The sequence below is a fragment of the Xiphophorus couchianus genome, chromosome 19, assembly GCF_001444195.1.
Source record: "Xiphophorus couchianus chromosome 19, X_couchianus-1.0, whole genome shotgun sequence".
Taxonomy (NCBI): Eukaryota; Metazoa; Chordata; class Actinopteri; order Cyprinodontiformes; family Poeciliidae; genus Xiphophorus; species Xiphophorus couchianus.
In genome coordinates this window covers 2,496,679-2,523,049 of record NC_040246.1, presented here as the reverse complement: position 1 = coordinate 2,523,049, position 26,371 = coordinate 2,496,679, and the positions used below count along the sequence as shown (strand labels likewise).

General features: G+C 44.7%; 2 protein-coding genes across 6 annotated transcripts; one reads left to right on the top strand and one right to left on the bottom strand.

Moving 5' to 3' along the window:
- The first annotated feature begins 269 nt into the window (after positions 1–269).
- On the top strand, positions 270–18,285 carry LOC114134589 (BRD4-interacting chromatin-remodeling complex-associated protein). 4 transcript variants are annotated; one of them, XM_028001291.1, is made up of 14 exons: positions 270–613; positions 1,562–1,729; positions 3,912–3,957; positions 4,320–4,362; positions 4,681–4,746; positions 4,894–6,417; positions 6,947–7,204; positions 8,461–8,980; positions 9,238–9,356; positions 9,468–9,529; positions 9,657–9,805; positions 9,977–10,071; positions 10,272–10,374; positions 13,994–18,285. In XM_028001291.1, exons 3-14 carry the CDS (start codon positions 3,917–3,919, stop codon positions 14,713–14,715), a joined length of 3,702 nt encoding a protein of 1,233 aa, XP_027857092.1. In that variant the 5' UTR covers positions 270–613; positions 1,562–1,729; positions 3,912–3,916; the 3' UTR covers positions 14,716–18,285. The 4 variants fall into 4 exon arrangements, with proteins under 4 accessions (XP_027857092.1, XP_027857093.1, XP_027857090.1 ...); XM_028001292.1 differs by having other exon boundaries at positions 8,458–8,980; positions 10,275–10,374; XM_028001289.1 differs by having other exon boundaries at positions 271–613; positions 8,458–8,980.
- On the bottom strand, positions 18,083–26,335 carry exd2 (exonuclease 3'-5' domain containing 2). 2 transcript variants are annotated; one of them, XM_028001317.1, is made up of 10 exons: positions 26,190–26,335; positions 24,276–24,340; positions 23,752–24,203; positions 23,305–23,561; positions 23,104–23,230; positions 21,852–22,162; positions 21,666–21,772; positions 20,643–20,778; positions 20,165–20,533; positions 18,083–19,110 (listed from the first exon to the last, which is right to left on the bottom strand). In XM_028001317.1, exons 3-10 carry the CDS (start codon positions 24,160–24,162, stop codon positions 18,894–18,896), a joined length of 1,935 nt encoding a protein of 644 aa, XP_027857118.1. In that variant the 5' UTR covers positions 24,163–24,203; positions 24,276–24,340; positions 26,190–26,335; the 3' UTR covers positions 18,083–18,893. The 2 variants fall into 2 exon arrangements, with proteins under 2 accessions (XP_027857118.1, XP_027857119.1); XM_028001318.1 differs by having other exon boundaries at positions 23,767–24,203; positions 26,190–26,334.
- Positions 26,336–26,371: the final 36 nt, after the last annotated feature.

The following is a 26,371-nucleotide window of genomic DNA, read 5'->3' as shown; positions in this document are numbered from 1 at the left end:
TTCGTTCTTAAGCGTGCTAAAAATCTAATATATTTTAGAAATGATAGTAAAATATATTGTAGGAGGGCTATTTTGGAAATTGACTTCGTACTAAATAAACTTTAGATTAATTCGAAATTCACCTTAATTAACTTTCCCACAAATTCCGCGTCTGTCGGAGTGTGGCGGTATGCGTGTGTAAGTTTCACGTCGTGAGAGGATTAAAGAAAAAGACAAAATAAATGAATAAAACGAACTTAAAACAGACCCGCGAGCCTCGTGAAGAAACGCGCCGGCACCGGGCGAAGCGCGCGCGTCCGCCTAACGAGGCGCAGGAGACGGCCACGCTTCCTCCTGCGCTCGCGCTACCGAAAGCTGGATCCTCTCCTCCTCTCGCGCGTGTGCTTTTTTTTTTTTCTTTTTGTCCCCCTACCTTTGTGTTGTGATCGCAGTCTGTTTTCTCACACCCACTCCGGCGCCCCTACCACACCCCTCCTCCTCCTCCTCCTCCCTCCTTCATCCCACCACCTCCTCCTCCACCCCCCTCTCCTCCTTTTAGCATCTGAAAAGACCGCTGAGTGAGAATCGATGGCGCAGAGGCCCGCTTGACAGGACAATAAACCACAAAGAAGGGGTGAGGGTGTTTTTTTTTCTCCTTCCTCTCTCTTGGTTATTCTTTTAATAGCGGAATTTACTCCAGCGACCCGACGAGAAGCGAATCGCTCGGGGCTGACTGCGAGAGGAGATATTTAACACAAGGCATCTTTTGTTACCGCGATATGATTTACAGCAGGCGTCAGCTGCCGTGGACTCACACTGAGAAAATATGTGTATCTTAAATAATAATAATGATAATAATAATAATGGTGATGATGTGAAGGGGAGGGAGATTGGAAGAAACGGCGGGCTCGGCGTCTCGCATCGTCTCGGACATCAATTTAACATGAACCCACATCACCTTACGTAACCTACATCAGCGGCTCCGGGTCCTGGTTATGGCCAGAGAATAGCGGGGCTCTTGCCGCTTCAGGTTTCGGATGATGGGGGTCGGTGCGCCTGGATTTCACTGGGCGATGCGGAACCTGGAGGGGTGTTAATGCGGCTGTCTGCTTGTAAACAAACGCGATCGGCGGAGTCGGAGAGGGAGAAGACCTTGAAATCGGGCGCAAGGCAGTGAGTAATGTTAGATCAGGATGGCGCTGTGCAGAGATGTTCCACATTGCTGCTCCTTTTACGACCCTGCTCCCGCCCCCAACCCCCTCCACAACCATGAGGAGAGGACAAGTCACATCCAAGGCGCAGGGGGAGCCGTCTATTTACAGCTGAGCCGCTCTGATCTGCCACAACAATAGCTTCTGTTTTCTCCTCCTCCACTCCCTCCCGATCAGCCTCGGGCGTAATCAATAATCAGAAATATGACGCTTATTGTGGCTATAGATTTGGAGCCAGAAAACTGATGAATCACGCATCGATCGTAATGTCTGCCTCTCTCCTGAGAGGAAGGTGTGTTGTTTGTGGTAACCCGGAGTGACCTGGCAGCATGCGGCGTGTGCTGTGTTGTCTGTGCCCTCCTCACATGCAGCCTCCCGCAGCGATGCCCCAGCAGAGAGAGGTCTCGGCTCCGTCCCTCCTCCGCCGCCTCGGCCTGGTACCCGCCCGCCCCCAGGCGCCGAAGAGCGGCCACAGCTTCCCATGAAGCCACCACCGGAACTCAGCTCGACCGCTCTGCATGGGGCCTCTCACATGTAAAGTATGTTTGGCCAATCCTTTTCCCACATGCAGATTTTGTTGTTGTTGTTGGGATAATTAATTGTTTTTTGTTTTTTTTCATCACTTAATTCCAAACCTGTGATTCAGAAAAGTATTCAGGAATCAAAATATGTTTATTCCTACATTTTCTTGCTGATTTTCCTCCCGGCAACCCCGTTGTTTTCCCTTTAAAGCGTACACGATCGCAGTTTGAAATTTGAAATGGTAACCAATTCACTTTAATGCACCAGTTCGGAGTAAACAACCATCCTGCTCTACAAAAAGCCGAAGGAGGCGACTGTTGATGTTAATTCAATAATCCAATAATAATTGGAAGACGGACTGAACGGCTCCTCCGCTTCCATTGCTAAAACTTCAAGCAGACTTCAATTCTCAAACGGCGCAGAAAATCGACGTCATCGTTCTTCTGTTCGCTCATTGGCTCGGTACCGGAGATAATTCAACCGAAGGGGAGAAAGCCCGGACCGTGGCGTAAGCGACATTTTTTTTCTTTTCAAACGGAGTTGCACAGGAAGGCGAACCAGCACAACACAAGTAGTGCATATTTGCACTTTTTCCTTTTTTAACCAATGAAAATTTGATTTCGATGTTGGTTGAACGTTATAAATGACATAAAATGATAAACGTTCAAAGGAGAGGTTAGAAGTATTACTCCTTCTATCTTCCCATGTATTACTAATAGTATTATTAGTAAGATAATATTGATGCAAAAATACTACAATCAGAACAAAGTATATGTCAAGACAATTTCTCCTATTAATGTTTACTATTTCATTATACAGTGTTTTAAATTGTTTAATGTTTTAATGTAAAATCTTGAACGTGTGAAGTTATGTCACACTGGAGGATTCAACGGAGAGCATTTGTAAACAGCAGCTTGCAGCAATTTTTCAATTGGATTTATGGCCGGAGTTTGACTGGGCCGTTCTAACACGTGGCCATGCTCTGATCCAAACCATTCCATTGCTCTGGGTGTATGTTCTTAGTTGTTTTCTTGCTGGAAGGCAAGACTTTAAGGAACTATCCAGTCTATTGCTTATCCGTGTTAGCTTTCCTTCCTGTGTTAGGCTCCATCCATCCATGTGCTTTGATTGTTCCCGGTGAGGAAAATGATCCATGTTAGCACAGAGAAAGCACCTGCTGGAGGCCGTCATTTATCAGACATTTTTGGAACAATGTGACGTGCTAGAAACTGCAGGTCTTCTGGAGAAAACGTATCCCCACGTTATGATGCTGCCAACTTAAAAGACTCATGAAAAGCTGTAAACTAGACTTTTTACAGGTTGCCGCTCCTCCATAAATGCCAAATCTGTCAATCGCACGACTTTTGTCAACTATTCTTCCACCTGAATTGGATCTGCTCAACTGCTTTAAACTTTTCCGATACTTCCTCCCTGATGCCCTCTGCTTTGGTCCCTGATCTTCCTGATGCTCCTTGTTTACGGAACAGCTGGATTATTCCACATTAATGGACTTACTGACATATAGCGGACTTAACCTCAGAATTGAAATGGTCGCAGTCGGAACAAAGAGGGCTAAAAACAAATGTATTCAGGTCTGGGTGTGGCTATAGTGAAGGTAAATCAGAAAAAAGGGGATAAATGACAGTTAAATCATTGTTTTTTTCAAGGGCGGCAATTACACATGTAGGTTTGGATAGCTGTTTTCCCTTTAAAAATGAAATAATTATCTAAAAAATGTTTTTGTATTTCCTCAGATTTTCTTTTTCTCACTTAGTTGTTGTTTTGATAATGATGATGATGATTTGAAACATTAATCTTTTACGAAAAACAAAACTCGACAGCGCAGACGTCTTGTTTTGTCCTGCATCTTATTTTCCCCCCGGTGAGACTTTGCCTCATGTGTTGCCATAAAAAAAGGAAGCAATTCCAAGCTGGGGATGTTCTGTGCCTGTAGGAAATGGGTTTGTGACGTCAGCCATGTTCAATTTACAATTACGCAAGAAACGGCAGGCGGGGCGCTTTAAAGAGACAAGTGTGTAATCATCAGGTGATGTGGATGGGACAGCAGCATCAGTCTGGATCAAATGCATTTTATCCCGGTATCAGAAGAATTATTCGGACAAATATCAGGGGAACTTTAAGAACAATATTGTAACGAAATGAAGTGCTGGTATTAATAATTCTTCATCTCTCTCTCAGCTGACATGGAGGATGAAGATGGGACTTGTCTACTTGATGTTTTGTGGTAAGTTTCTAATTTGTTCCTACATCCTGTAGCTAGCAAGCAAGCCAGCGCTCTTTCATTTCTTCTTTGCCTTTCAAAGCAAACAAAGGGGGAAAAAAGCATGAATAGAACCACAACATTTCCAACAAAATATCCTGCAAAACACGACAAAATGCGTAAAAAAAAAAAAGAAGGGGCGACTTACTGACTCCTGTACTTAACGTTTACATGCAGATCATGAATCATGACTGTAATGTGAAAAACGAGACAAACATGCTAAGGAGAGCTTCGTGCTCGAGCCCGCTCTCTGAAAATGTATGAAAACAAATATCAGCATAGGTTTCATCAGTTTCGGTGCTTTTGTTCTCCTCCTCTTGTTGCAGTGACCCCCAAGCCTTGAATGACTTCCTTCATGGAACCAGTGAGGTAAGAAGTGATTTACAGAGACCCAAACACTGCTTAAATCCTACAACCACAGCCTTCAAACTCTTCTAGGATTTTGTGTGGATTTTGCCACAGAAAGTGGATAGAAGACTCCCAAACTTTCTCTCAACATTAAATCTGAAAAGTGCGGTGTGCACTGGTATTTAGCTGCAGCAATCACGCTAATGAAGAGTCAGATTTGGGTGGTGTTTGTGTGAGGGCAGATGGTTAACGGAGAGTCAGAAAGTAAAGCTGAATCATTTTTCCCCCAACAATCAAGGCGACCAAAACTGAAATTGACTCGTTTTTTTGTCTCACCAGCTGCAGACTGAAGACCTGCTCATTAGCTCCTCCTCTGGGGAGCCCTCCCTCTTCACAGATGCCCCGGTGAGTGTCTGGATGTGCAGCCAGCAGCGACACAACAACCAGCATCAACCCCCAGGAGATCGATGGTTTTCTCTCCATTTTGTGACTGCTATTGAATGCTGACTAATCACACAATAACCCTCTTTCTGTTCGTGTCTCTTCCTCCAGAGTCCCGTCTCTCTGCTGGGAGACAGCAGGGACTGCACGGACACGCCTCCACCTGGCTGTGTGGACCTGTCCTTCTTGGAGGAGGCTCTGCTGTCCTCTCCGGAGGGCGCAGAGGACCCGGAAGCCGTGCAGCCACCTGCCGAGGCTGGATGTGAGGCGAAGGAGGAGGAGGAAGTGGGGGAGGCGGAGGTGGCTTGTGATATCCTCCAGCAGAGTCTGCAGGAGGCTGAAATCACCGAGCAGACCATGGCCCTGGAAGCAGGACTGGCGCAAGCAGGAGACGTTTTGTCCCTCTATCCCCCCACTCCTCTTCTCTCTCCACCTGCTGTGCCGTTCATACCCAAGTCTGTCACATTGCCCGTCGCCCCGACGTTGCCCAGAGACACCCAAGCCGCGGTGGAGCCTCCTCAGCCCTCCCTGCTGGCAGTGGGACCGGGCTGCCCATCACTAAAACCGGCCACCCCGGCTCAGCTGATGGGACTCCTGCCTGGGAATGTGTTTCCTGCTCCGTCTCCAGACAGTTCCTTCTCCCTGAGTCCCGCTCAAGGCTCCAGCATGATCATCCACAAGGCAGTGCCTGGTGTCCCCACTCAGCCCCTCATCAACCCGACTCTCAGAGCCACAGCGGCGCCGGGCATCGTCCTGCAGCGTGCCCCGCTCCCCATCCAGCCCAAGCTGCCCATCAGCATCCAGCCCAGGCTGGTGCAAATCAGCCCCAAGCCCTCGGGGCAGAAAGCGACCTCTGGTCTCACGTTCGTCCCGGCGACTGCCTCGTCCAACATCTTACTGTCCCAAGCTCCCGGCCAAAAGACCGTAGCTCCACAGCCGCAGCCGGCGCAGCAGCTCTCCAAGCCGGTCAGCCTGCAGCTGGTCAACCAGGGCGGCTCATTCGTGCTCCAGCCTCAGGGACTCTTCCAAGGCCAGAACCAGTTTCTTCTTCCGGGCCAGTGTCCTGTCACAATCTCCCAGCCTGCCAGAGCAGTGCAGCCTCTCCTTACCCCCAGTCATCAAGGCCCTTCCGTTCACGGCATGGCTGCCTCCACTGGGCAGCTTGTGGATGGCTCTCAGATTCTAACCGTACCCCGAAGACAGCTGAACTTCAGCCCAGTCTTCACCACTCCTACAGGGCAGCTAGCTCTCCGCCAGGCCACTGTGCTTTCAGGATCTCTGCAGCTGCAGCCGGCCCCCGCCACCGTCTTCCAGATGCCAGCACAGCTGGCTGGAGCTTACGCCGCAGGAGGGCAGGGGCAACAAGCCACCCTGGTCCACAGTCCTGCTCTTGGGAACCACATCACCCTGATCAACAGTTCAGGGGTGCTTCCCCAGGATCTCACTTCCATCTCGATTGTCAACGGCCCCTCGGTTGTTCAGGGACTGCCGTTCGCTGCTCAGGCTGCGGCTCCACAGGCGGGAGTGACAGATGGGCAGCTGAGCCTTCAGCGGGCCTCTGTGGTGCTGCTGCCTGAGAGGCCTGTTCAGGAGGAGAGGAGCGGCTCAGAGGAGGCTTTCCACCAGCTACAAAAGGTGAGCTCTTAGCATCTTAGCACTCTGAAGATAAACATGACGACTATGCATAGTGTTTCACTATGGTTACCCAGGCCTGTTCCAATCCAATATTGATATCGGAAATTAGTCCGATATCGGCTAAAAAAACGAGTGTCAGAATATATCAGCCTGCATCTAAAGCACGCTGTTAGAAACACTCCACTCGAGCAATTGGTCCTCATGCATCGTCTTTTCTATGTTTGTATTCCGCATGCAGACCCAGTGGTTAACAATAAATAGCTCAGCTGTTCTCATGCCTGTTACTGTTGACTTTTGTTCTCTGAGTAAATATCACATGGTTAGGCATTCTCTGACATTCCACACTACAAAATAATGTATGATTCATGGTGAGATCATATTGGGTCCGTATCGATATCGGCCAATTCTCAAAGCTGCAATATCCGTATCGTATCGGAAGTGAAAAAGTTGCACCCCCAATATGGCATACTTTATTCTTCATTTGAACTGAAGAGAATTGGGTCCTAATTTTGGTGCGTCTTTCCCGCAGCCCTTTGGACACGTGGTCCAGCACGTCTCAGTGCAGCCCGGCTCTGCGGGGCTCCAGTCCTCTCCTCCTCTCCCTCCTCCTCCTGCTCTTCCTCAGGTGGTTGCGGTCTTACAGCCCCCACCTGAGCCTCCTCATGTCCCTGAAGCAGCTGTGGAGACGCCCAAGCTCCTGATGCCCTCAGCAGACCTCAGCCAAGTCGTGGAAGAGGTCGCCCACTCGATGAGTCAAAGCCAGGACTTTATGCAACACATGCCACAGGTCAGTGCGTGCGATGTCTTCTGTAGATTTTGTTTTGTGGGGGGGATTCTGGGTGACAGACCAGCTGAAAGCAGCGCAGGAAGTACATGAAGAAAAGGAAGCTCCTAAGAACAGGATTCATTTTTCCACAGTAAAATTCAAGCAGTTTCCAGTGCCACACTGGAGATAAGAACAGTACAAATGAATTAAAAAATACTGTTTCAAATCACTATTATATCACGTCGTTGTCATATAACATGTATAACATGTAACATGTCATATAACATACAATCATTACTGTCGTTAATAATGTCTTGCAATGTTATTTTACATTCTGCAGCTCCAGGGACAGGCTAAATTACAATGCAGCAAAACTTTATGTTTTGAAATGTCTCTCTCTTAGACAGTGACATTACAACAACACTGGACTCCAAATGTTAAAACTCTGCAAGGAAAATTTTAGAAAATTTTGACATCTCAAGATTTTACTTGAGAATCTTAGAAATTCTCCCCCCAAAAAATAAATTCTCAAACGTTGGAAATGTTTGACTTTTGAAACAAGTTTTTACAGGCAATCTTCAACTTTTCAAGCTTAGAAATTTCCTTTCTTTTTTTTTTTATCTCAAAATCTCAGACACAATATAAAAAGAAAGTTACAAAAAATCTCTAAAAATGGGGGCGTGCTGTGGTGGCGCAGGGGGTTAGCACGCCCCACGCTTGGAGGCCTTAGTCCTCGACGCGGACGTCGCGGGTTCGACTCCCGGTCCCGACGACCTTTGCCGCATGTCTTCCCCCCTCTCCTCACCCTCCTTCCTGTCTGCCTACTGTACCAAAAAAATACGAGCCACTAGCGCCGCAAAAAGCTCTTCGGAGAAAAAAAAAAATCTCTAAAAATGTTCCCAAGTTTTCTGGAGTTTAGTCATTTTTAGCACTTGCATTTCAAAAAGCGTGCAAATTAAATATTAAGCGCTTTCAATGACTTCATAGAGAAATCAAGAAATGTTTAAACCTTTAAAACACTTCAATGAAATTCAAGGATTTCAAGCACCTGAACGAACCCCGTCAAACACTTGAAGTGTAAGCATTCTGTGTTTTGTCAACACGTTTTATATTAGACGAGCAAAATATGCGTCATTAAATTAGAAAAATGAAAATATGATTTAAAACTGCAATTGTGTTGTGTATAATAAGCTAAATTAGAAGGAATAGCTTTGTTCAGAGTATTAGTGTCTTATATCACACATTTGGCTTAAATCCTGGTCTGGTTTTCTCAGCAGGAAGCGCTTAGTTCTCCCATCCCATCTGAATTATTGGTCAGAGATCTGCCAGTGGTTCCGATTGAACCCCTCACATCCCCGGCTGGCAGCGACGGAGCCAGTCCACCCCGGAGCGGAGCCGCGTCTGAACCGGACGCTCACGTGATCTCCGGCCGGCACTGTGAGGTCTCCCCGCATCCCTCGGAACCGGAAGACGCGACGATGATCTGCTCCCCGTCTCTGGTTCAGGACGCCGCGAGACCAGCTCCGGCGAGGTTCTCCCCTCCTGTTGGGCCTCAGACGTCGGCCTCCCAGGCCCACATGGAGGCTCCAGTCCAGTACCACGTCCCGCAGAGCTTGTTTGCGGAGACCCAGGCGAATGTCCAGAGTGTCTCCCAGCCCCCGTCTTCGAGCTGCACTCCCACCCGCCGCAGCCCGTCCCCTCTGCATGTCAGCGTCCCGGTGCCTCAGCAGCAGACTGCGCCCGCTCCTCTCTCCAACGAGGGAGACGACTCTGCTGTCCAACAGCACACACAAAACAGTGAGTTCAACCGCAGCTTTTTTCTATTAAAAAGAGAAAAAAAAAGCGTACTCAGACATAGTATCGTCAGGGCCGGCCCAAAACATTTTGGGGCCCTGAGTAGATTTTCATTTGGGGTCCCCCAAACCAGATGCTTTCCTAAGCTACTCTGTGTGAAGACTTAACTATCATATTAACATAATTTGTAATTAGCTTACATCATACCAGTGTTATTATGGCTGTTGATTTGTCATCTTTGTCATCATGTCATTTACCAGAGCCCACAGCTGCCTTGGAGAGTAAGAGCTACACTCTCAATGTACATCCACCCTCTCCTGCAGATCGACTTCAGGGGCCTCCCAACCAATGTGGCTCCGTCCAGCACAGCGGCAAAAAGGTGCAACACTTAATATGACAACCATACAGCAAAGTCTCAATCCTTCCACATTCAATACAAGCTTGAGTCCAAGTTGTCTTTTTTTCTTTTAACTGAAAACTTGTTTATCAGCTGGCAGATAATCTGGAACTGCAGCGAGAGGAGAGGCTCACACCAGCAACGCGCAGACACAGGTAAGAATTCCCACAAAACGTCGTTCAAAAGTGAGCGTAGTTTTCGTTTGTTCACAAACCAGCTGCCAGATGAACCTTTTCGGCGTCACCGTGGACGGTCACGCTGAGATCTCGTCGTTTTCTCCAGATTCCAGCAGCAGCTCTGTTTGGACCACGGAGCCGTGCAGAACCCGTTCACCCGGCCGGCGTTCGCCACTCTGAAAGACGCCGTTAGACGCCTGCTGCCGTACCACACCTGCGCCGGTCACCTGCCCACTCAAGACGACTTCAGCTTAGGTTCACAAGCATTGATTTGTAAAGTCTGAAAAGACCAAGAAGTAACCATTTGTTGTTTCTTTAGTCACTATTTTGAGAGGTTTTCTCCATTTTTTAAAATATTTTTTGCTTTCAGTAAAAATACTGAGCAGTCCACGTTCACCTGGAAATGACATATTTCTCTTTCAACAGTGGATCAGGAGTTTGACTCTGTATCTGGTTTCCTGCTAAAACGCACCAAGGACATGGTCAACAAATACAGGCAGCTATTGGTTAAGGAAACCCAGGTGAGCCGTAGCACGGTAACGTTGCACCACCTCAGAACATCTAGAGCCTTTATTTGTGCTCACAAGACGCTGTAACTCCAGTAAACGGGGGTTCTGCGAAGCTCACCACACTATCCAGATTTTTATTTGTAAACAGTTTCCCCTCCCACTTCCGTACCTCCACGACTGATGACATGACATGCGAACTGCGGTTTCCACAGCAGGAGAGTCCGTCGGCAGAGATGGTGATGCTGGAGCGTCTCTTCCTCCAGGCCGAGAGGTACACGCTGGCGGAGGAGAGACGGCGGGCTCGCAAAGATCCAGGTCAGTGTTTCCACAAGCGGTCCGCGGGTGAGAGGCTAGTAATAATGCAAGGGATGTTCTTAATGAGCAAAAAGGATACAGTATCCAGCTGGTATGAGAACATTAAAAATTCCTAGACAATCAGAGTGGCGCCTCAGGGCACTGCACTTGACCTCCATGTTTTGCTCCAGTCGAGCTCCCAGGTGTGAATGAGTAATTAAGACGTGTCAGTGGGGAGGCTGAGGAGGGCATCATGATGACGTTAACATGAAGTTAAGGAGAAATTAAAGGTGTTTTTATGGTAATCAAGAAGCAGAAAGCGTGAAGGGGGCTCTTGGAAGCTGTTAAATGCCAGGCCTGGCTGATGCTAGGCTCTGAAGTTATTGTTAATCTAAACCTAACATCTCATGTAGAATTGGAACTACTGGACGACATTCCCACGTGTTACGTCCTATTCATCACAGCAGAGTGATGAATGAAGTTCAAGAGTTCAGCAAGACTCAGGCATTGGGCGAGATGCAGGTGACACTCTAGACAGGACGCCCTTCCGTCACAGGGCAGGAAGAGCAAGCACACACGCATATATCTAAAGGCAATTTAGCCTTTAGATATGCGTGTGCAGAGACCTGTGGAGGGACGGGGGCTCAAAGTTTAAAAAAAGGTCACATTGAACAAGATCTTAAAACTCCGCACAACAACATAGCAACAACCCAAATTAATCAAGAGTCTAATTGGATCCTACTATATCATTGTCATCATGCGGGGAAATGCAAAGCAAATCTAGTCTATATTTTCCCCAACAGATATAAAGTTTCTGTTTCTGCTGCTGACAGTCCTGGAGGGCTGAGCTGATCTGAGACTGTAGCTGTTAAACAGACCAGAGGAGAGAAGGTCAAAGGTTATGAAGTTATGAAAAAAATTGCTGCCATTTTACTAATTAAGCCCTAATAATATCTATTTAACCTCTAGAACAACCTGGCTGCAGACTGATTTATAGATCCAAAAACTCAAAAGGGTTTTAACTCTATATAATAGTTTGATGTTAAACCTCTAGATCTAGAATTATAAGACTGAGATATTAAGGCAAAGAAAACTCAGTAGCTGCTGGTAGGGGCCATTCAGGGGCTTCCAGACATTCAGGGGCCTCCAGACACTCAGGGGCCCCTAGAAATGGTTTAATTGTAACATAGACCATTGATCCGGGGCTTTGAGGTGACTTGCAGTGACAGTTGCAGTACTGTGTCTTATTATATTTAGCTAAATATTATTGCTGAGGGGCACAAGCAGGCCTTCTGACATACAAATAAAAAGAAATAGAAAAACATTTTTTTGGAAAAAAAAACTCAAAAAGGGCACTCAGGGCATCAAGGATAAAAGTGGTAGGAGATTAAGCCCCCCTTCCTCCCCTATGCACATGCCTGCAATTTAGAGTAATATAACATTCACCTAAGACTCATATTTACTGGACTGTGGGAAGAATCCAGAGCACCTGGTGAACCCATGCATTCATGGTGGGAACAAGCAAACTTTATGCAGAAAGATACCAGGTCGGTATTCGAAGCTTGATGCAAATGTGCCAACTACTACACCGCCATGCAGCCTGGGTTTCAGAACATGTCCTCTTCTAATAAAATGAAACTAAAAAGATGGGTCAGAGTCAAAGACCTGGAAAAAGTGTCTGGTAGAAATGTGGTCAAGACAAGCTAAACATGCATAAGCTAAAATTAGCTAAAATGCTAATGTTAGCCTAAATGCTGCCAGTGGCATCTGGGGTATAACTAGCACGTTGTCTTACATTGGCTTCCTCCATTCAGTGTGCTAAATGTGGCTAATAAACAAAATAGCTAAAAAGCTTATTTTAGGGAAAAGGCTACTGCTAAGGTGGGCTGTGCACTGCCCCCCAGTAGTGGGGGATATTACACTGCTAATGTTTGTGCTAATGTACTACCTTCTGACTTTTACTCTTGCAAAAGTATAAATCAGATGCTAACTTTGTGGCACTTTCTTACCAGAAAACACACTCATCTCTTAGCAACAGATTAACAACAAATATTTGTTGTTATTAAAAAAACAAGATTTCTTCTGCGCTTTTGAAATACTACTTATCTTACACTACTTACTACTTAACAAGAATTATGCAGTTGGTGAATTTTGCAGAAAAGTGAAAAAAAAATATATATATATTTATATATATACCGTATTTTCCGCACTAGAAGGCGCACCACATTATAAGGTGCACCTTCAATGAATGGCCTATTTTAAACCTTTTTCATATATAAGGTGCACCGCATTATAAGGCGCATAGAATAGACGCTACAGTAGAGGCTGGGGTTACGTTATGCATCCATTAGATGGAGCTGCGCTAAAGGGAATGTCAACAAAACAGTCAGATAGGTCAGTCAAACTTTATTAATAGATTACAAACCAGCGTTCTGAAAACTCTGTTCGTTCCCAAAATGAACAAACATCTGTTTTATTATTTTCCCCAAGGTAAAGTCAGTGACGTGGTATTTTTGTGACACAGTTTATCTTTTAACAGCAGCAAGGTATAACATATAGTGGAGGGGAACTTTTCCTCGATTCAATAAACACGTAAAAAACAGTCTGATACTGTTACGGTAAATCAAACGTTAGTGCAATCACAATATATATCCACTTCCGCACCATTGATTGGTTCATGTTAAATTCTCTGGCTGCTGCTCTATTCACGTGTTCTACTGCGTGACTTGAGCTTAAACTCTGCGTCGTAAGCTTGTCTCTTAATAGGAGCCATTTTGGAGTCTTTACACAAAACCCAGTGTGCACCGCGCGCTTCTTCTTCTACGAGGGAAAATGAAGTCGGCGGCTGCTTACCGTAGTTGTGAGACCTGTTGTGGCTCAATATTGGTCCATATATAAGGACCACCGGATTATAAGGCGCACTGTCGGCTTTTGAGAAAATTGAAGGTTTTTAGGTGCGCCTTATAGTGCGGAAAATACGGTATATAGTCATTGGTGGTATATTACAAAACATGTACTTGTCTGTAAATCTCCTTGTGGAAGCTCATTAGCGAGGTAATCCCTAGACTAGCTTACTCTGCTACAATATTTAAGTGAACCGAAATTCATATTTTGCATACACCTGACTAACGATCACTCGTTGAAAGAAGTTGACTAACTGGTGACAAATTAAACAGGCAACTCTGAAGAACGGATAGATCCAGCTAAATGTTAAGTGACTGACAGTGAGAAGGTGGAGGACTTGACTTTCCACTGCATGTTGTACAAACAAACAAACAAACAAAAAAAATAAACATCTGAATATTTGCACTGGAAAATATTTCTCCCTCTTACTTTCTCACTCTGTACATAGAAGGACAGGTGTTAGCATTGAATTTGCAAAGTAGCAAAAACGTTATTGGTTGCATTTGAATGCAGAAAGAATCTTAAACTCGGGTACAATAAAGCATGTTGACGGTTTGGTCTTGAGAAAGAATCGCGAATCCAGCAAGTCCAAGACAAGATCAAGACTTTGCGCATGTGGTCTTAAGACCGCTCTTGTGACCAAAGCCAATGTTGAGGACTGCGACACTACCATCTGCGAAAGTACCCAAAACTAGCTGATCACATTGTTCAATCACTCCCTTTTTCTTCCTTCCAGAAACGTTTATGACATCTTTGGTGACGTCAGCGTCTTCCCCTCACAGTGCCCAGTCCTCTGGCTTCTCTCACGCACACTCTTCTAGCAGCCCTTCCTCCCCGCCAGCCTGGGCACGACTGACTGAAAGACCCCCAGGACTGAAGACCTACCGCTCCAGCTCACGCGGAGCTCTAAGACTCACTATCAAGCAGGAGTCAGGCTCTCGCAAAGTGATCCACAACTCAGCCTGCGATCCGGGACTCAAGAGGGACCACACAGGGCAGCTGACAAACGGCGGCGGAGGTGTCAATGAACGTCACCCCCAGGCAACCAACGGAGCTCCTCGGCATTCCCAGTACGGAGACGAAATGTCCGACGGCGCTCTTGGCTGTAACGCCGCAGAACAGGTCCCACAGACGGTGCCCGACTCCGAAGCAAAGCCTCCGATTCCCCTTCCGATGACGGAACCGGAGGACGTTTGCTTCGAGATTGCCACCAGAGACATCGGCGCTCCAAAGCTGAAATGCTACAAGGTGGATGTGTCCCCTCAGCAGGAGCAGCACTTCAGCCCCACGTCCCTGCCTTTCCAAGAGGACAACATCCTCAGCGAACATCTACAGAGTGCCATAGACAGCATACTGGAGCTCCAGCGCCTGCAGGGCCCCTCGGTGGCCCCGGGCAGGGCGGCGCCAGGCCCTTCACTGGACCAGCCAGTCACCAGCATCCTGGGGGGACACCTGTGAGGTAACCCTACAGGGGTCAGTACAAAAATGTTGACGGCGATGTTGCTTGAACTGATTGTGTGAAGGAAGAAAACAAAGAATAGGCACTATAAAGAAATGCATACCAGACAACAGCACTATCTATAGTCGGATAGATGTTAGATACTTCATTTTTGATGTATGTTTGTGGAAAAAAAAAAGTCTATTTGAATAGGAGCTATATTGTTTCAGTGGTAGTTAAGTCCTTCAGAGGTTTACGACACTGGTGTAACCTTCATCAGCATATAGTATATAAGTAATAGTGAGGATAATAAAACATGGAGTAGACTGAGATTATTCAATAGTTTTTTATAAGATTTCTTTCAAAATTGTGAAGCTTTTTTTTTCTTTTTCTTTTTTTGCATAGTGCCAACCTTCCAGGGTATTTATTTTGATACTTTGTGCCAATTGCGTTTTGCATTGAGAAATGCAGTGAGTGTGTGAGGTGTGCGTGCGTTCTCGTTTGAATTAGTTTGCGTGGATTCGGAAGAGTGCATGTGTGTGTGTGTAAAAGCATCGGCTCGTGCGTCGGGATGGAACACACACACGCATAAATAAATAAATAAATAAAAATGCCGCGTGCGCCGTCATCCTGGCTTAATGAATGAAACTCCAAAGATTTTGTGACTTGTTACATCCTGAATACACCAGCAAACGTCCACGTCGTGTCTCTTCCCGCAAGCTGGAGTCTGTCCTCGTTAAAATAAAAAATAAAAAAGAAACAAACAGAACCCGGTGGGGCACGGAAACACATTAGGCAGTCGTGTTTTGTTGCTATTTTTTTGAAAGTTTGGGCCATTACTGGAGTCGAACTGTGAAATACTGCTAATTTTGCATCTGCATTCGGAGGCTAGAACAGTTTCCCCTACTGTATGTATGAACATGCAAGCAATAATAAGTTAGGGTTGTTGGGAGCCGCGATGGTGCAGGAGGAGGAAGGAGCCTGTTTAATAACTGGGCCCAGGTAAAAATGCAGAAATGAGAGATGCTTTATCGTCATGAGGGCCTTTGCTGTTTAGAAAATATTTCTAATATGTCTCAAGGGCTTAAGGTTGACTTACTGGCATCAATGACCATAAGAAATGTTCGGTTTTGGAAAGAAATACACCAAAACTAAGAAGAAAATCTAGAATTCGAGCCTCTCCGCATCATCAGCCTTTGACCAAAAACACAACGAATCATCTGCTTCACTTAAAAGTTTCTTTAAGCTTTTTTTTTTTTTTTGTATCTTTGCAGCTTCTTATGTTATTGTGACAATCTAATCAGCCCTTGTGAAAATGTGAATTCTGTTGCATCCGATCTTCGCAAACTCTTCATAAAATTTGAGAAAAACGTTCGCTGTAGGTTAATCTGTAGCTTGAAGGTCAACGATTGAACTGTAAAAACAGGAACGCGTCTGTCTTACTTATAAAACGGACCGAAAACACGCTGCAGAAATTTGGATGTTATGTATGGAGTCATTTTTGTGTCTTTATTTTGCAGTTAAAAAATATAAAAATATTCATATCATTAGAATGTACATTCAAATATTCGGCTATTTGACTTACAGAGATTCTTGGTTCTGACAATGTGTAAAAAGATGGCTCTACATGTTGTTTTCCCCTTTTCAATGGTAATGAGATCTTGCATCACAGATCTAAAAAAAAAAAAAAATTTTGTCTAAATAAGAAGCACAACTTGTAGCTTTATGTTGATTTCCGTTCACTTTAAAAGCTGCAACAGAAATCTCACAAGGACTGCATGCCATTAACCTTACAACTTATAACTGCAACGATGTATTAATCTTATCAGCATCCGGAACAAGTATTGCTCTTTTGTATTAAGTTAAAGCAATTGAAATGTGAAATTTTACTCAAGTGTGTCCTCTTCCCCATTTGTATTTTAGATGTATTATTTATGTCCCGTTTTGCTCTGCAACTTGTTTGCAATATAACTACACAAAACTAACTCCATGCAATTAGGGGTTAAGACAACTTGACTGAAAATTTGAATTAATACAGTGTGGTCAGTATAACATTCCTCGTGTGAAACGTAACCACAAATAAGACAGGGTGTGTTTCTCAAGCTGTTGTAACATCTTGGTGTTAGAAAAAGAAAATGTGGGGCTAAATGGCTTTTTTACCATTGTTTTCTTGAATTGTCTGAGTCTTTTTTTGTGTGCGTGTTTAAATAGTCTTCTGTCACATTGAACAAAAAGTTTTAATATGCAGTAATTTAGTGCTGAAACTAAATGTACTAGTGTTGGTGGACACTTTAAAAGAGCGTCACAAAACACGTCTGTATGCTAACACCGAAGTTAGCGGCTAGCGGCAGTCAGCTAGCTTGGTTGGAGAATTTGCAATCACTTACCTGCTGGCTTAAGCTTTAAATTCGTTCTCTAAAATTTACAGTGACTTAAAAACGTAATTATATCCCTTGAATATTTTTTCAAATTGCAGGTTGTGACGTTACAACCTGGAATTTCATTGTATTTACTTGGTAGCTGAGGCGAACCACGTTTTACAGCCTGTTCGAATATCATTTCGCCATGTCCCATTACGGGTCCCTTTTCAGGACAAAATTAAGCTAAAAAAAACAAACAGAAGTACAGATGTTCTGGATCTTATAGTGTCTCAACCTACATTGGTTTCAGCAAAAATGCAGTAAAGATGTCACGACAGATTGCACTCTGTCACTGCTACACTTCTTTAAGGGGAATTCCTGTTTTGTTTTTGTTTTTTGGGGTAAAATATTTCCCAAAGTTCTCCGTTATAATTCAAGGCCTCTCCACCATTGACGGAATCCCCTTGGAGGAAGCAGCCTCATGTGCCATTGTTCTTGTCGCAGTGTCAAACGCTGCCCTTTAGATGTGTAGTCCGTCTGGATCATCGGATAAAAGGATTCTGCATGTTGAGCCATTTTATTTATTTGTAAATGTGCTTTATTCAGCATTTCTGACTGAACTGTGAAACCAAGGGAGCTCATAACTATACGCTTAACTTCAGAGAAGAAAAAGAAAAGAAAAGAAAAAAAAAAAACATTCGACTAGCAGATTGTTCTGATGCCAAAATCAAGAGGCCTTAATTCAGCAGAACTAGATTGTAAAAATAAAAGAAATGTTGAAGAAAAAAAAAAAAGGTTCAACTAAAGACTCCTTTGACCTGAAACGAGTCGTTCATATAAGAAATGTTAAAACCACTTTTGTACTCATTTTTACAAACTATTTATTAAACTGTGATTTTGTAAGAAATAAGTCCGTCTTCTCTTCTTCTACTGTTTTATTCTTTTGTGTGTGTGTAAAATGGAAAACGAACAGAAAAAGACCAGTTTATTACAAACATTTATTTCTTCACTTTTGGGGGGGGGGGGGGGGGGGGGAGCCCCCAGCTTTGACACTTTACGCAACAAAGTTATGAGTGATTTAAACTTTTTTTTCCTCACAATTCATAATCCTCTTAAGACAGGGAGGTTAAAGTTCGCCCGGTTAAGTCGAGAGAGCAAAAGAGTTGGCACCCGTTTGTTTACTGTGCGGTTTGACTTCTGGATGAAACGACGTCGTATTGATACGGCTGAAGCAAAAAAACAAAAAAAAAAAACGATGAAGGGTCGCATCCTGGCGAGTCTCCGATCGGTCGGGGTGGGGTTAAGAGGCGCACTAAAACATGAGCCTTGAAGACGCCCCGACCGTCGGAAACCCGGTGGCAGGATGGAAACATAAAGGACCAACCAACAGATGCCAGCTTTGATCTGTTCAAAAACATTCAAACCCAAACGCATCTCGAAACCAAACTCCCGGTACAGACAGATAAAGAAATGTAAAGCGATTCATTTGATTTCGAGGCGTTTTAAGGAATCTTCTATTGACCTAAAACAGACAATAGACTAAAAGGAAAAAATCCCATAACCAGCTGGATCATTATGCTGCTCGCCTGCATGGAGGGGAAATAACAGGAGAGGGAAAGTAAGAGCAGGCGGCAGCTTTTATCTAAAAATCAGATCATGATTGTTTGTTTTTTTCAATCTAATAACTTCTGTTCATAAATAAATAGAATAATTTTTAAAAAAAGACATCCACCACGACGCAGAAAGATTAGTGTTTTTTCAAATTGCTGGGTTACGTCACCACAGGTTTTTTTTTTTTTTTTGGAACGTCCCTCTGAGGAGGTCGTGGCGCTCCGGGGTCAGTTGAGTTTGATGGGCAGGTCCTCTCCGAACTTGCGGAGGAACTTGCTGTGGTTGTGGTCCACGGACCAGAGAGGGGGCAGGTGGCGAGGCTGCATGGTGGTCAGGAAGTGACGCCTCCAGCGACTCTCCAGCTCCATGAGGCCCCGCAGGCCCCGCTGGGCGTGGGCGCGCACCACCTTAAGGCCGTGAGGAACGTAGGCCTCGTTCAGGATCCTTCAGGAGGAAGAGAGGGGAGCGCAGAGAGAGACTGAGAGACTGATGACAGTGAGAGGAAGGAGTTCATTTAATTAAACGGCTAAATTAAAGACAGTTTATCTCTAAATGTTTTTGTTCCATAGCTTGAACAATTCCATGCTTGCCATAAAAAAATATATATATATATATATATATATATACATATAAAAAAGAACTGGTAAGCTTTATTTTGAACATCCCCGTCACTTGAAGCTTACATGCTACCATAGTAATGATTCACAAATGTAAAACGCAAGTCCCTTATTTTGAAACTGTTAGTTTAATTTCTTCTTTTGTTTTTAGCAACAGTCGAACCAGAAGAAAAAAAAAATTAAAAATCGGAATCAAGGTCAGGGTTTCTAAAGATTGATGATCGGCTAGAAAATGGCTAGAAGCGCCGCTTTTTGAGATTAAGCTTTTTGACTTTGAAAGTCCAAGTTGAAAACTTTTTCCCCCCGTTGCCGTTTTGTTCTCTGTACATGCAGTGATTGCCACGGCGACTCCCACCAAAATTTCTTCCACAAACACAAACTCCTACAAGATGCGGGTGAAGTTTGAAAGCAATGGCTGGTTTTAGACGCTGCATTCAAAACTTGAGTTTTTACTTTTGCTCTTGTCAAATTTAACTGCAAATTGATGTTCAACTTCAAAGTCCAATTTGACGGTACATTTAACAAATTGAATTTGATTACGGTAATTTGATTTTCAACTTCAAAATTACAGCATCACTGCTGGAAGCTTCACAATAGTAATCAATAATTTCTTTTCTTGTAATATTTCTCTTTTCTTGTCATCAACTTATTTTATTATCGTTCTGTGCAGCACTTTAGTGCAGTTCTGAGCCCGTTTTTAAACTGCTATATAACTAAATTTGACATTGATAATGATCCGGCACATGAAGGTCAACATAAATCACGGCGTCGTCTGCGTACGATGTGATCCACGGGAACTTGTGGCTTAAAAAGCACGCCGAAAATCAACGCTTGTTTACTTGAACTCTGATCCCTGAGACGTTGACAAACGGAGGACTCACCTGGTCTCCAGGGCGGCGGCCTCCTGCAGCGCCTCGTTGGTCAGCTCCTGCTCCTCGTCCATGTCCATGTAGTTCCTGATGAGCAGCTGCAGCTCGTCCCGCCGCTGCTCCGGCAGCCCGTCCTTGGCGCTGAGCAGCGCCCGGGCCGCCGAGCGCACCCGCCGGCGGTCCGAGTCCTCCAGCAGCCGGACGCCCTCCTCGCAGCCCTGAGGGGCGGCGAACTCGGTGGCCAGCTGCTGCTTCAGGGAGCCGTCGTGCACGTTGGAGGCGGCGTGGCAGCCGGTGCAGAGCAGCAGGATGTCGTGGGAGTTGTGGTCCTTCATCTCCGTGGGGAAATGTCGCCGGTACTCGTGCGGTACGATGTTTTTCCTGATGTTGTTTTTTTTTTTGGGAGAGAGAGAGAGAAAGAGAGAGTGAGGGGTGGAGATTAAGATAAATTTCAAATATGAAGCGAGTGCTGCTCGGGACCGAGTCACACCTGATGTAGGAGTCTGCTTTCCCACAGACGACACAGAGGTTTTCCTTTGCGGTCAGGTAGTAGTCCTGCTGGGAGTCGGGGCGTCCCGACGGCTCGAAGAGCAGCCGCACGATGAAGGGGTCTTCACTCTGCAGCTCTGTGTTACAAACAGCAAGGTTTTACTCAATAACTCATTTATTGTGAATATTAGCCTGTACTAGGGCCAGTCGATGTGGCTTAAAAATAAAATCTGATTATTATTTTTTTTGATACCAGAACCGATTTTAATGCCCCCCCCTCTAGCTTTCTATTCTAAAAAAGAAACTACAAAGCACAGAAATAAAAGCCGCTTTTTGAAAATATTTTCTAAATGCATTCTGAATTGAATGAGTATTAGGGTAAGGATAGGAGAATTTTTGTTTATATGAGAATATAGTCATAATATTAGCAAAATAAAGATGCAATTTTTACCAGAAGAAAGTCTTAAAATTACCCCCAAAAAAGTCATTTTAATAAGAAAAAAAAAAACTTCTATCAAGATCTAGATTTGTTCAAAAATAGTAGTTTGCACAATTATTTCCAAGTTCTGCAGCTGCTAATGCTGTGATCCAAAAATGAAGTATTTCCTTATCTGTAAAACATCACAAGATGCTCAACATTTTATTATTTATTTTTTCTGTAGGTATTTTTATTTAATTTTTACTTAATTCTCCCAACATCACAACTTCATTCTGGTAAAGCTTTACTTTCACATTATCTCAACTTTACTGCCATAAAAATATTTTTTCTTGCATTGCTGCGACTGTATTCTTGTAATAATACGGAATTAAAAAGTTGAAATGACTCTAATATTCCATTATAAAGCCAAAAGAAATAGAAGCTGTGCATCATGCTTGTGAAACAAGATGGCGGCCCTGGGTGAGCCGACATCACTCTGAATTATGTCGAGAGAGAAAAAAAAACAACCCAAATTTAAATCTTTAAAAACAAAAAGTGATTATATAAATAAAATAAAAAATGTGAGTCATGTCCAGCCTGCATTACCTCCGATTCCTTTGTCCAGGTACCACAGGGCTTTCTTTTTGTCGCACGTACAGAGAGGCTGGCCATCAGGCGCGTACAGAAAGCAGTTATCGTAGAGCGGAGACTTCCTGTAACGAGCCGAGGCGACAAATTTAAACCTCTTTTCTCGACAGACGGGAAACCAAATCACACTCGTCTTCGTCTGACCTGGCGGAGTAGCCGACGCCCAGCGGTTTCCTCCGGTTGTTCTTCCGAGGGTCTGGGACTTGCTGGTCTCCAGACTCCGGGCTGTCGTTCACCGCCGGCTTCCGCGTCCTCCGTCTCCGCTCGCGTTCGGGGGCGCCGTCGTCTCCGTCCCCGCGGCCTCGGAAGGGGACGTCCACCAGACCCTGGCAGCGGGACACCAGCTCCGCGTAGGAGCTCCCGCTGGAAAGGGCGGGACCGGTTTCGGTCTGGAGGCCGAGGAGACGGAGGAAGAGCGCCACAGAAATCTGAGCGTCTCTGGCGGCGTACGTCGTCTGGAAGAGGCAGCGAGGGGAGCGTTCAGGGAAGAGGGTAGATGTGTTTCTCCATTACGAATGTGCGCGAAACGTAGAAATACTCTGACAATGTCCCAAAAAAAAAAAAAAGTTCGCAATGTGTTTCCATTAAATAAGAAATGCGAGTAAAAGAATACACGTGAATGGGATTGTTCACGTGATAAGTCATTAAAAAAAAATCATGGCGGCGATGGCAGAAACACACGAGATATATTGATATTTCAGGACTCGAGCTCATCTGTCAGCCATCAGAGGAGAAGTTGGCGTCTTATTGAAGCGCTGGAGCGACAAACCTTGTATACTTGGGAGCGGCTACTTACACATGCTGCAGTTTTGGGAAATTACAGTCGGAGATTTAGAAGAGCTCTTGATTCAACACGTTTGAATGACAAACTCAGCTTGTGATGAACAGCGAGACCTCTGGTGGAGCCAGAAGTACACGGTGCAACCAGACAAGCGACCACAAATAAGCTTGTTGTTGCTGGGTACAAAATGGCACATTGCAAAAAAAGTAGTTCCGTTGCATTTTTGTAAAATACACCAATTTCGATATGGCTGAAGAAACACCTCATCCTAACGCAAAAACCTTTTACCACAAAACCTTGGTTTTTCAAAATGGCCTCGTTTCCATTAGGCGACTTTATTTTCCCAGTTCCAATCTGCACAATTTCATGATCAACAGGAACGCAACCGGTGACTAATACACTCCCTTTAAAAACAGTAAATCAATTTTACAATGTCTGCTCTGTCACATATGGTTTTATGTGATCGCTTCCAGTATAAATAACAGCCAGATTTACAGTAAAAAACAAAGAACAGAAAACCCCAATGGGAGCATCTCTTAACTTACTGCTGGATATAAAGTCCAAAACTCTGGTGGACTCATTTCATTAGATACACTGAAATTAGAGGCTTCGTACCTGCTCTGGAGTTAACTGATCCGCTTCCCAGTCGCTGCAGCGCAACTCCAGAGACTTATCCAGAGGCACATTTAACAGATCTACAGCCAAGGACTTGAGACTGAGGCCGTTACTGACAGAGGATCGCCTGGAAGAGGGAATCATGACATAAAGACAAATCCACAAGTATTCATAACGACTGGACTTTGCTTAAAAACAAACCTTTCCCTTAAGGCAAGGTGGCGCAGGTCGACGGTGGTGGCCAGGGACAGGCCGTAGTCGCGCGTCAGACGCTTCCCGTCGTCATAGCAACCCACTCCAACCTTCAGAACGTGCGGATCTCTGAGAACTTCCACGAAGCTGAGCGGGAACGGCTGCTGGCCGCCGCGGAACGTCAGCAGCCTCACCAGAACGCACCGGCCCGAGTAGGTGGCCATCTGCAGCAGAGACACCGCCGACGATCTGCCTTTCATCGACACCTGCGGGATAAAAGAAAAGGGGCGGAGTCAGATCAGAGAAGCCCACCTGAAACAAGGAATTCATGAAAAAGAAAAAAATCCAATCAGCGTCAATCTGCTTTCTTTCTACTTCGACACAATTATCTGTGCTTTGAAGGGGATTTTTTACTTTTTACACTCAAGTAAAAATCATGCAAAACATATTTCTTACGCTTTGGGCCTTTACCCATTCACAGTCGAGCCCCAGAACCGGGAACACCGACAGCTCCTTCTGCATCAGCGGCCACATCTCCTGCCAGTCCTCCTCGGAGCTCACCGTCACCGGTCTCACCGCCAGCAGCTGCTCGCAGGTCGGAATCCGGACAGCAAGGGGCGCATTTTCGGTCTGACACTCCGCCGTTTTAAACTCGTCGTGAGCCAGGCGCGGCAGCTGGGTTTGTCGACTCTCCGTATGCGCCGGAGCATTTTCAACGGGATGCAGAGGGACCGTCGGTTCCACCGCCTGCTGGACAGAAGACGGCTTCTTCCGCTTCGTTCGATACACCTGCCACACCAGCAGCCCGCCTAAGGCCGCCCCCACAACGGTTGTTATGACGGTGGTTAAAGGCCCTCGAGGAGACATGTTGACTTTCCCTGATTTTTTACAGACTGAAAAGTACAAGCCTTCAAGAAAGAATCAGTTTTGTTTAGTAAGCAGGTCTATTAGCAAACATCCACCAGATTGTAATGTCTTACCCTCCCTTATCAATGAGTTCCCATTTAGTCCTTGTTTCCGTTCTCTCAGTTGACTGGGTGCATCTCTGCAGAAAGAAAACAATGTCCTCCTTTCACAAATTGCCCTTCACATTACAGCCTTACACACAGACGGTCAAAAACAGACGTTAAAACTCTGCACAGAGCGACCGGATCAGAGTCAGCAACATTATGTGGAAATAAAAAACCTTTTCCCCGAATGTGTGGTAACAAGCAGGACATCAACAGGTCTTTACTGTTTAACATCTCAGAAACACTCAAAACTCAAACCAAAAATCTGTCCCAAAGGAAGGCAGCAAAATGTATCGCAAGTTTATCGTAACCGCAAAGAACAGCTTGGTCTGCAATAAGTGGTAGCTCATGAAATACCACATGATGCAGTGAGGCTCTCTATGACTGCAATATGTGGTGACAGGTGTTTCTTTTAATGGCAGCATAAATAGTTTTAGAAGGTAAAGAGGTCAAATGATTGAGATACTGCACTAAATCTGCGTTTGAGATGGTCACAACTGATTTTATAACTCCAGAATTTACGTAGACCACCTTTTATTTGGTGTCTTTATGCTTTGAACTCAAAGCAAAAATGAAATTGACGATATTTTTTAAAAATAAAACCAAAAGTCGTATCGTTATCGCAGAATTCACCGATTTTATTGCACCTCAATATCGCGCAGTCCTAGTCTTAACAAGTACCATCCTACACGCTGCCGCAGTGCCGTTAAAGAACCAGATAACGATCCAATTTTTGAGCAGCTGGTGTATAAAATGTACATTGAATGGAAGATTGCCAAACATGTTCTGTCTTATTTTATTACTTCAGCTGCACAGGATATTGATAATTTAGTTTAGTCACTTGATAGTTTTCAAGTGTACAGAAATAAACGTGACCAAATCAAATTCCTTACTATCCCAGCCTGCTTGGAAAACCTGTCCAAGCGCTAGCAATGTCTGAAAACATGTTCTTTAATTTGATTATTTGGTCCAGTCCAGTAGTGTGTTTTTTAAGATGGGTCTAATCTAATATGGACTAAAAGCTAAAAAAAAACCCAAAAACGTACTGAAATAGCCCTTTGTAATGTATCAAATTAAATCAAGCCTTTGTCAATGGAAAAAAACATACATACACAAAAATTTTTTTCGCTGTTTAGATAAGATTTAAACAGATTAAGTCCAAAACTCCATCGAATGTAGTCTAAATGTACTGATAAAAAACGCCACAAGTTACAATATATAAAACATTGTTATAAAGAATAGTTAGCAATGTTGAACATTTCATTATGTTAGACCAGTGTTTCCCAACCCTGGTCCTCAAGCCACGCTGCCCTGCATGTTTTAGGTGTTTCCTTGCTTCAGTCCAGCTGATTTCAATTGATGACTGATTAACAGGCGTTTGTTGAACTGCAATCAGTTGAATGAGGCACATTAAAGCAGGGAAACCTCTAAAACATGTAGGACAGTGAGCCTGGAGGACCAGGGTTGGGAAACACTGAGTTAGACCATTCTAAGCCTTTAGAGTTTCAGTGGAGCTCATCAAAAGTCGTTCAGTGCCTAACTTCAGTGAAATAGCCCTTTACTCCAGCGCTGAATCGGATGCTAGCACCTAGAAAACAAGCTACCTCCTAGCAACCGCTCTATATGCTGAAGAGCTGCGCTGTCAACACAGACTCATTTCTCTGCCTGAAGCGCGCACCTGTTAAATGTAAGAAAAAAAACTAGTTTATTTTGACTGTTTACCGTTTTCCCTTCAAGTCAACATACGTTAACCTAGTTAGCATAACAGCTAACTAGTAAACTAGCTTCAACCTTAGCAGCTCGCGACATTTTGCCTGACAGCTGCGGCGCGAGCGTTGCTTTACAACAGGCCAGCTGAGATAATCTACTGATAGACAGCCTTACCTTTATGTTTCTGGTCAGCAGGACGCCCCTTCCACATGCATGTAAAGTTGTTTGCTGCGCTGATCCATTTCTTCTGCGCTGCATTTATAACTGCGGTGCTGCAACGGGGAGCAGCGCAGCAGCTACCGCCACCTGCTGGATGGATGAACGACTAAACGAAACAACCGCCGCCAGGTCTGCAT

Bases quoted from the DNA above. Each gene is read 5' to 3' on its own strand.
- LOC114134589 (XM_028001289.1), top strand. From the start codon at position 3,917: ATGGAGGATGAAGATGGGACTTGTCTACTTGATGTTTTGTG. The intron at 4,363-4,680 runs GTAAGAAGTGAT...TTGTCTCACCAG, and splicing joins TCCTTCATGGAACCAGTGAG to CTGCAGACTGAAGACCTGCT. The intron at 9,357-9,467 runs GTGCAACACTTA...CTTGTTTATCAG, and splicing joins TCCAGCACAGCGGCAAAAAG to CTGGCAGATAATCTGGAACT.
- exd2 (XM_028001317.1), bottom strand. From the start codon at position 24,162: ATGTCTCCTCGAGGGCCTTTAACCACCGTCATAACAACCGTTGTGGGG. The intron at 23,562-23,751 runs GTAAGAAATATG...TTTATCCCGCAG, and splicing joins AATGGGTAAAGGCCCAAAGC to GTGTCGATGAAAGGCAGATC. The intron at 21,773-21,851 runs GTCAGACGAAGA...GGCTCGTTACAG, and splicing joins GGCGTCGGCTACTCCGCCAG to GAAGTCTCCGCTCTACGATA.